Source organism: Mesitornis unicolor, unplaced genomic scaffold (genome assembly GCF_000695765.1).
Source record: "Mesitornis unicolor isolate BGI_N332 unplaced genomic scaffold, ASM69576v1 scaffold46987, whole genome shotgun sequence".
NCBI lineage: Eukaryota > Metazoa > Chordata > Aves > Mesitornithiformes > Mesitornithidae > Mesitornis > Mesitornis unicolor.
The window spans coordinates 1-9894 of record NW_010199288.1 but is presented as its reverse complement, the minus strand read 5'-3'; the positions used below and the strand labels follow the sequence as shown (position 1 = coordinate 9894).

At 51.4% G+C, this 9894-nt stretch overlaps 1 protein-coding gene across 1 annotated transcript; it reads right to left on the bottom strand.

Annotated features, from left to right (window-relative positions):
• Positions 1-7538: 7538 nt before the first annotated feature.
• On the bottom strand, positions 7539-9887 carry LOC104544512 (ankyrin repeat and BTB/POZ domain-containing protein 1-like). The gene is made up of 3 exons (XM_010189405.1): positions 9852-9887; positions 9518-9730; positions 7539-7854 (listed from the first exon to the last, which is right to left on the bottom strand). Exons 1-3 carry the CDS (start codon positions 9885-9887, stop codon positions 7648-7650), a joined length of 456 nt encoding a protein of 151 aa, XP_010187707.1. The 3' UTR covers positions 7539-7647.
• Positions 9888-9894: the final 7 nt, after the last annotated feature.

Sequence of the window (9894 nt, the reverse complement as noted above, 5' to 3'; positions counted from 1 at the left end):
AAGTAATTTATGAGCTTGTCTCTCTTGTTCTGTTGTGTTCCAGTTCAATGAATTACATTTATATATATATATATACATATATAGAATCATATATACATACACATGTATTTTCAGTGGAAAAAAAAACAAACCATATACAAGTTTAGGATTCTTAAAGGAATACAATGTATATTGCAACTAATAATAAAGTTATGTTTTCTGAACAGAGCGCGTTTGAGGGTATCACTGGTGACTGCCATCCTTCTGGAGGGTGGGAAGGGAAAGGCAGGGACAAGTTGCTGTTCAGTTTGGAGGAGGAGGCCGCAGCCTTGGTATGGCCAGGGAGTCCAGGGGCAGCCCAGTCTCGTGGTGGCCTGAGGTTGCCTTTCTGCTTCAAGGTCGGCTTTTTGAAGAGACCTGAAATCCACCGCCTCACACCAGTGTTTGCTATAGCAACTCATTTCATCCTCCTCACACCTCTCCTCGCTGCATCAAGAGCATAATATTCTCTTTCTACAGCCCTGTGCAGGCTGATCACAGCCTGGCTCGCCGGGTTGGAAGCGCTGGCCGATGACTTTGATGCACGTTGGCATAGAGAGCAGAGATGGGTTTTTTTTGCCAAGCCAGCAGGCACACTGTGGTAGTAAGGAACATCACAAGTAAGAAGACTTGCTTTAATACCCACAAGTCCCTGGCTCTTTCCCCTGTCATTTTAGTGGCCCATTAAGCTCCTCACAGCTTTGAGGGCCACCGCAGGGTACAAGCCATGGTGCTGGGACAGGGACTAAGCCTGAGAGGGAGGGCATGGCTCTGCATGAGGCCAGCAGTGGCACTGGCATGAAGGAGCCTTTTCGGCAATGCAGTTTTTCCTGGCATCATCACCTAGTGCCCCACAAGCTGTCTCTGTGCAAGGGGGGGACCAGCAGATGGTACAGCAGGAGCCAGAGCAGTGCTATGGCGTGCAGGGGAGACGGCTCCTAAGGAGCCTTCTCCAGCCACCGCAGCAGGGCTGGCAGGGACAGGCCATGGGGGGCATGGGACAAGAGGCATCACACTTGGTCACATCGCTGCAGAGACTCTGCCTCGGTCAGACCCCCGGCACCACGCAGCCCATTGCCCAGGCCAGGCTCAGGCATTGGGGAAGAGCCAAATCCTGCAGCTTCAGTGAGCGGTGAGGAATTTTAATACAGAAGATCTGCTCCACATACAAACGGTCAGTGCTTCGGCTGCATTTTCTGCTGGCAACTGGTTAAGCATGGGATTTATAGCCTACCAGAGAAGGAGGGAGCTGTAATTCACTACAGAGCTGCTGATGGGGGCGAGAGGGACTCACATCTCTCCAGCTGCCACCATCCCTGCCTGGCTTTGGGGAGATGGGGACGCTGCTGATGTGGAGCTACCACTCACCTTCCTGCTGCTCTCCCAGCAGCTGCCTTATCAAACCAGTAACATCCCTAAGCAAACTGGGGAGCTTGTGCTGCCCAACAGGAGCAAGACCAGCACCCAGCTCCTGTGGCCTCCACAGGATAGAGGGACATGGGATTAATTTATTAGCAAGAGGGAGCTCTTCAGAGCCTGGAAACAGTCCAGGAAGTGGGATGAAAAATCATTCCCAAGAGATCAATTAAGAGTTTGGATGGATCACACGACATGCACTGATGTCTAAGCAGAGGAAACTTGGCAAAGAAAACTGCATGGCCTGGGGAGAAACAGAGGGGAGGGCAAGACATCCAGCATGGAAAACGCTTGTCAGCTCAGGGGCAAAGGCTGAGCGGTGCCTTCCTGCGGCAGTTTAGGAAGGGTCCATGACCAAAGGCAAACAAGACCCTGACAGAGCACGGTGAACCACGCCATGAGCCAGAGCCCCAGGAAAAGCAGAGCTTTCCAGCCCTCCCGAGGTCAGCAGCCTTCGTATTGGAGCCGTGTCTTCATTTAGATGCAAAACCATTCAATGGCAACACCATCAAAGCTCTCCTCAGGCCACCACAGGGAACGTTGCAGCAGGAGAGATCCACACACCAGAAATAAACAACTCTGGTTCTCCATTCAGAGAAAAAACTACGTTTTCCCGTCACGCTGGACTGCAGGGCAGCCCTGGCGTTATCCCTACCAAGAGGCCGGAGACACAGCATAGTGGAAAAGGCTTTCTGGACAATTTGCCTTGAGCATTTTCAGCTTCTCAAAGAGTAAGAGAACTTGCCACCAGCAAACTTGTTTTAAAACTCCTGGATAATTTGCAGTTTTAGATCCAGGGAGGAGGGGGGTGGATAGAGTTCTAGAGAGCAGATTGCTGGCTCCCGTTATGGAAGCAAGCTTAATAAAATTCATAGAAATATTGGTGGTTCTGCTGTACTGTGCCAAGAATGTGTTAGGATAAAAACTTCTGAGCAGAAGGGAGAGATATAATGTCATCTTAGCCTTGATATGAAAGATCAGCCTTCAGCTCCTAAAGCAGATCTCGAGGAGCAGTAACTAACACGTTTACTTGCTTTCCCTCCAGAGCCCATCTCTGCACAGCCCTGCTCCCGTGTTTCATCGCTGTCGCAGCCTTGTACGAGTGGTACTGGGGTGACCCTGGCTTGCAGAGAAATGATAAGATAAAAGAATAAAGTGGGGGGCATTTTTTTCTCACTGGGGTTTTAATGGCACCCCAGTGCAACACGGACCAGCTCGGTTTCCTCCATTGGAAAGCTACATCAAGCTACTTTGGATTTCTTTAAAAAGACCAACCCCACCATACCCTGAGCCCGTGAACCCATGGCCAGGCCACAGCTCTCCCTCCATCTGCCTCTGTCCTAATCCACCATTCCAAAGCCACGGCCTTGTGCTTTGCCACCCCAGCAACAGAGCAGGGAGCAAAGCAGAGCCTGGCAGCGAGCTGCAGGCAGCAGATCTTGGGTCCCCCTTGAGCTTTGCTCTGCTGGTGACAGGGGGAGGGAGAAGGAAGCTCTCACATTCATTTCTCAGAGCTTATTTTGGGAACCGGGCGGCCAGGCCATGGTACTGATCCTCTTCCAAGGCCTTCTTTAGCCTCCTGAAATGCCCTTCAAACCTTATCCCAAACTTGTAGGCTTACAAAGTTAACCACAGCTGGGAAAAACGAAAGGAATGTGCAGGCCTGCCCCCTTCCCTAGATGCTACCGCACGTAGCTGGAAGCTTGACTTTGGCCTTAAGGATCTACATGTCCACAACTACACCCAAACTGGCTGCTGTCCCCAGAAGTCTCCTCCCTGCAGCCCTTCCCTTGGTTATTGACAATAACCCACCTCCGATTCCCCATCTAAAATGCCAGAAACCATTCACAACCCTAGAAAAGGAGGTCTCTGCCCTTCTCCCTCAGCACTTCGTCAAGGCAGGCAGCAACCCTGGTGGAGCCGGCACCTTTATTCAAAACAGGCCCCGACTCTGATGAATGGTTTGCCAGTACAGCTTCTCTTAATACATTTGTTATGTCAAATCTGGTTTAGCTTAGAAGGTGAAAGAAAATCCTGCTCTGCCTGCAAGCCCACCCCCTGCAAGCAGAGAACCAAGCCAGGGCTTTGTTTCCCATCCCCAGTCCTCACCGGGTTCCTTGATCCCTGGGAGCCAAGCACAGACACAGCCCAGCTCCCCGGCCGTGATGGGCTCTGCCAGGCTGCCCACAGCAAGAGAACAGCTCACCCTGAGCAGAGTCTGTCAACACACACCGACTGCAAGCTGCTGCATGGGAAGGTGCCATCTCCACGGTCTGACCATGAGGGTACCAACACCAACAGCTCAAGCCTCTTGAGGAGGCTCATCCTTTACTCCAGGCTCTCACAGCACAATGAGACTCCTTGTAAGCACTGTTTGTCAAGTCCCAAAAGCCTGATCAGTGCTTGGATTTTCCAAGCCCAGTCCCTGCCTTCAGCAGTTAGTTATTCAGACTTTATTTGTATACCCCAAAAACCCTGCATGTTCCTACACAGAGCCACAGGGACGGGCTGGGATCGTTCTCCGACTGCCAGTCACACTCTGAAGGCAACAGGGGCTACATGCAGGCAGCTCTGTTATTGCCACCAGAACTGTTGCAGCCACTCATACAAGAAGGCAAAAGAGAAAATCAGGGTCTACGTCCTCGAAGAGATGAGGAAGGACTGTCCGGGCACTGCGGGTTTTGGAGGAAACCCATGGTCCACAAGGTCCACTGAACAGGTCAGAGTAGCACAGCACAGAGGCTGAGAAATCTCCATCCTTGGATGTACTGGACAGTCAGCAACAACAGAGGCACAGGGGGACAGGACAGCTCACCTGGCAGGGGCTGCCCAGCACAACTTTGAGGCACACACCACCTCCCTGACACCACCACACTGAGCACGCCTGTCCACAGAGCTGCTGGTGAAACAGAACAACCCTGGGAGAAAGGAGCCAGCAAAAACGAAGCCACGTTGATGTTGTGAGTTGGGAATACAGAGGCCACAGCAGGAACAGGTATAGTGAAATATACTATTTTATTGCTGCACACATGCTTACACATCTCTTCTTAAATATAATGTTGCTCTGATAAATTTTACAATCTTCTTAATTCCTCTAGAAGTCAATAAAAAGGACAGAGGGAGCAGGACACAAAAAGGACACAGGCAACAGAAGAAAACTCAAAAGGATTTTATTCTGTGATAAAATTATTTGCAGCAAGAATAAAGTGAACTTAAATCTAAGCTCTGACCCAGCTCATCTTCATTAGAGAGCTTGCCTGCATGCTGACTATCTGCTGTGCATGCTTTTTGACAGCCCTATTTCACCAAAAGGGATGGGGTGGGGGCTTAAAGGACCCCGCATACCCGAACAACCTGGGATGTGACCAAGTGCACGCAGACAGAGGCGGCATTTGCTTGGCAGCCCACGGGGAACTGCAGCTCAAAAGGCCACACTGACCTTTCCTCCCACGTGTACAGCCGCAGCCTCACCCGCTCCGTGCTCATGGATGCAGGGATGGAGCACTCAGGAGCAGCCACATGGAAAACGCTGCCAAGCGCTGCTGCTCCTCCTCTGGCTTTGCCTCCTACCAGTGTCCACGGGCTTTAGCAGCTGAGGCACCTGCAGAGAAAAGCATTAGCGCATTCCTGTTGCTGCATCTTGCTCAGTACAAGCGGGAGGCAAAGGCCACGTCCTGTTCTCTGGTGGCTTCGTGCAAGCCTGGTGCAGGGCTGTCACAGCCACGGTCAGGGAAAGCTGAATGCCAAGATGTCAGATGTGGAATTTATGAAGGAGGAGCGGAGGGGATGTGATAAACCAAACACCCTGCCTATGCCCAGTGTCATCTTCAGCGATACAGGGAGGAGAACACGGGAACCAAACCAGCTGTCAGTTCTGCAGCAGGCTTTCATGAGCCTGACACCCCACTGAGCAAGAGTACAGGCAGTCCTGCTTTCACCCTTCTTCTCCAAAATATATGGAATTCATATTAAAGCTTTCTCAACAGCCCTTCCCCTCCTCGAGTTTACTGAGACGCCTTTATCAGTGCAAGTTCTGCTGGGCTCTTTTCCTGTCAGAGCCACGCTGAGCTTAGCGATGGCCACTGAAGTACCCTCCACAGATCACACAACACACACACAGCTCCTCCCGTCACCACTCCAAACAGCAGCACGCTCCTGCTGCTCCCTGCTGCTGTGCAGCAACACATCCCTACAGGGACACATCCTCCTCCCTCACCCTGATACAGCTGCAGAAAACAAACCACAAGAACTCCTGGCACGCACTCGTGAGCGTTTTGAAGCCAAAGAACTGAAATGCCTTGCCCAAATAGCCCTGCTGCCACTATCCCCTGCCCCAGGGACTTTTTCTGCAAGAGTTAAACACAGATGATGAAATGCACAAGCATCCGGGGTTCAGTTATTTCAATGCACCTCATCCCTGCTCCCTCCTGCTCTGTCCCCAGCTTCTATTAAGTGCAAGTCAATCCTGAGACCCGATTTTGCCAAAGTCTGGCTTCTCCCGAGTCCAGCAGCCAAACCCCAGTGCCTCCACCTCACTGTGACCAAACCCAGCCTGCTGTGCCCAAAGCCTGCCCACACACCTGCAAACAGCTTCAACACAGATACAGGCAGAGGCTCTGAGCAGTTCTCACACGGTGTGGGAGCACCAGGCTTTCACCTGGTGAGACGAGCAGAGAAGAGAAACCCATCCTCCCAGCACACCCACCGCCGAAGCGAGTCGCTGCCAAACACTGGATCTCCAAACCCTTCCCTAATCCATGTGCAGCAGCACCACCACCACAGGAAACACCACCGTGGAGCTGCAGGGTAATCCATGCCCAGTTCCCACCTCAAACACTAAAAGCACACCTGACATGGATTATTTCAAGCTCTTGCCTCACAAAGTGACCAAAATGACAATACACATTAGTAACAGCAGCCCTCTGCCTGTACAAGATCCTCCATGTGCTTCACACAACACCTCATCTTCCTCCCAGCTCACAGCACGGCAAAGCACGCCCAGAGCCTGAGCCTTGGAGACCCAAAATTCTCCTAACGTGCCGTTCTGGAGATGAACAGCTCTGAGGGCAGCCCATTTGGCAAGGCAAGCGGGGGCATCGACTGCTGCTTAGTGCCAAGGAGAAAGAACATCATTATCCTCATCAGAGGTCCAGGGAGACAACACGCGATAACACGACCGACTGCAGAACACAGATCCAAAAACATTCATTATTACAGACAGTGAATTTCCTGGAGAACAATGAAGCTACGAGCTCAAGGCTGAGCAACACCAGAAGGTCATGAGTGGGGCAGCTGCCCTGTGAGAGACCCTAAAGGGCCCTTTGCCTTTTAAAAAACGATTTCTGGTGACCCCTCTTCCCTGACCCACCAGCAAGTCAGCTTTGTTCTACCACAATGGACAAAAAGAAACGGAAAAGTGCTGTTTCCAAGAAGAAAGTGCTTCCTTCCCCTGTTAGGAAGAAGAGGGGTGGTCTCCCTCTTTTTATGCATTGAAAACTACTGCTTTCTAAGAATGGAAGGACTCTGGTCACTGCTGTATTCCCAAAGTTGTTTGTTCAGAAAGCAAAGCTTTTTAAATTTTGAGCACTTCAAAGCAATGAAAAGCTTGGGAAGACCTGAAAAATCACTTTGGTTTTTTTTCCATCTAAGAACTAGAACGGACAACAGTGCTTTCCACATAGCCAAATATTCTGGTGTCCCTGTGAGGGGAGCACTGCCCACCTTTGCCAATCTCATGCTGACAGTGAAAGTAAAGGCCACCTCCCTTCCAATGTACTCATTTAGAGATTTTAATCCAGTTGTCTGCTGGTGGCAATTTGACGAATATCCCAGCATGAACCAGTTTCATAAGCGTGTTGTCCGGTAACAGAACAGGATGGGTCCCAACGCCAGGCAGTAGCAGGACCCCAGCACAGCTCCCTTGCCACCCGCAACAGCTCCACATCGTATTGTACAGAGGAGCAGCTACTGCCTGGGGCTGAGCTTTGGGAGCTACCTCTGAGAGGAGAAACGAAAAACCAAAATAAAACCAAACACAAACCAGACACGCAAATGTTCAGACATCAATAAATTAAAAAGAAACCACGCCTGAGAGCAGCTGGGATGGAGGACAAAGAAGGAGAAGAGACATTCAAAGGCTCGGATGTTCTTGCACTCCAAGCCAACCCGGGGGGGGCTGCGCAGGCTGCATACGACAGGCAGGGTTTGCACACATCAGCACTCAAGCCCTATGCTGGCCAGGAGGTTTTCCAGAGCTTCAAGTTTCTGGTTGGCTTCCTCGATGGCGCTGTAAGTCTGCACGTTGCTGGTGATGTGGAAGCGGATGTCGTCGATCAGAGGAATAGAGTCCGTCTCCTGCCGCTCCTCCACCGCCTCCGCGTTCTCCTTCACAGCGGCTGCAAACTCCTCCAACTCCACCAGCTGGACAGGGCGGACAAGAGAAGCATTAGGAAGACAAGGAGACAGGTAAAGGATTGTAGAGTTGGGATAATGGGCTCAGACACTGTTGAGGGATCCCACATACGAGACGGGAATGCCAAGGGCACATGGAGACCTCAGACGTCTCCTATGTCTCCTACAGACACCACTTGGAAACGCATCCTGCCATTCATCCTCAGGAGGCAGCGAGACTCCCAACAATAAATGGTCACAACCATAAGCAATCTGCACCTCAGACAGTGCACTGCAGCACTCACTAACTACGCACTCACAGTTCTGGTATGGGGGCACATGAACGTGCACTAACTCCCTCCAGAAAGGCTCTCCAGCAGCAACCGTGGCTCCCAGCCCCACCACCAAGCAGCAGATCCCAGCAAGGCAGCTGCTCCATCCTGCACCCAGCCTGACAGAATCAGGTCACCCGTGAATGACTTTGCACCGAGTTCCCAGAAACACGTGGTGAGCTGAGGGCTGAGAGGCAGTTGCCGTCTGTCTGTGCCGCTGAGCCGTGCCTCGGCACAGCAGGTTGCTGAGCCATGCTCTGCGCTAAAATCACTGCCAAAATCTCTCCCTCTTGCCATTGTCGGTGCCATCGCCACAAGCTGCTGGTGTCTGAACAGCTGGGGCGACTCCATTTGTACCAACACCCTCAGGAAGGCACATTTCCAGTGCTGGGTCTGACTGCCCCCACTCAGGCTCGAGAAGGGGAGCACAGAACCAAAGCCCCAGCTTGCTCAGTTGCTACTGGGGCTGTTCATTCAGCTTCCAAACCAGATCCCTTTTTCAGAAGCCAGAATTCAGGTCTATCTGGGTCTGACATGTCTATCAACCCCAAGCTATGCAACGAACAGCCCCAGAATAATTTCCTTCACTGCTTTCACATGCCAAGAAGAATTTCACACCTTTCAAGCTGCAGGTCAAAGTGTTACGTTCCCATGTGAACTGTACAAGCCATTTATAAAGACCTGTCTCAGGGTAAGAACACCCCATAGATTTTAGTTTATCCATCTGTATTGCAACTTTCTCCATGAGTCCTGAAACTTCAAGCTATAATCACTCAGGATTACACTAAAATGGAGTCCCATAAAGAAAACTTCAGCATTAGACTCGTTACTTCTTGCTGTTCAACAGCCAATTTCCTCCGTGGAAACCCCTGCTGTCAAGATTTATCATCCTGGAGAGTAAAGATCACGTTGCTTACTCCTCTCCATAGCATTATGCCAGGAAGAACTCCCTCCAGCAAACACAAAAAACCTGCATAGGGCTTCCCTGCACGCCCCGTTGGGTTCTCCAGGCTGCAGCTGGTCTGGTCAGGCCTCACCACTGTTGCACTGGGCATGGTGACAAAAATCTCAGAGAAAGTCCCCTGCCCATGGCACTCGCAGAACTTTTGGGGCATCCCAGAGTCCACAGGGAAGTGTCAGATGGCAATCGGTGACATGAGGTACTGCCACTCATCCCCTGTCCTAACTCCCCATGTGCTTTGCTACTTAACAGCTGCTCATGTTCAGGAAGCACCTTAAACCAGAGAGCAACCACCTATTACAGACCAAAGTACAACCACTAAACCTGCTGTATCTACGGCTCACTGCGCAAACAGATTCACAGGCACACGCATAAGTGCAGCAGGGAGTGCTGCTGGTACCTTCTCGATGATCTTTGCCATGTACTCCGTGCACTGGTCCTCCAGCCGGGTCAGCTGGAACAGCTTTGCAATCCTCCAGATGTTGACGACGTTGTCCTCATCGAGGATCTGAGCCAAGGTCCGGCCGCAAAGGCGCTTGAGCCCGGGCAGCAGGTACATGTCTGCCACGCACAGCACATCGTAGGCATTTTCAGGGGATAGCTGGTGATGGGAAGAGAAGAATTACTGCCCAGTCCTATCCACTTTGCTTGTCTCTGGCAAACTGCTGCCTTCTCTCGTGTTTTAGCAGAGATTCCCTAAATTGCTGTTTGGCCCATCACCAGACAAGTGTTACCAGTACTATGGAGAGCAGGTCCAGGGAGGTGATCATCCCCCTG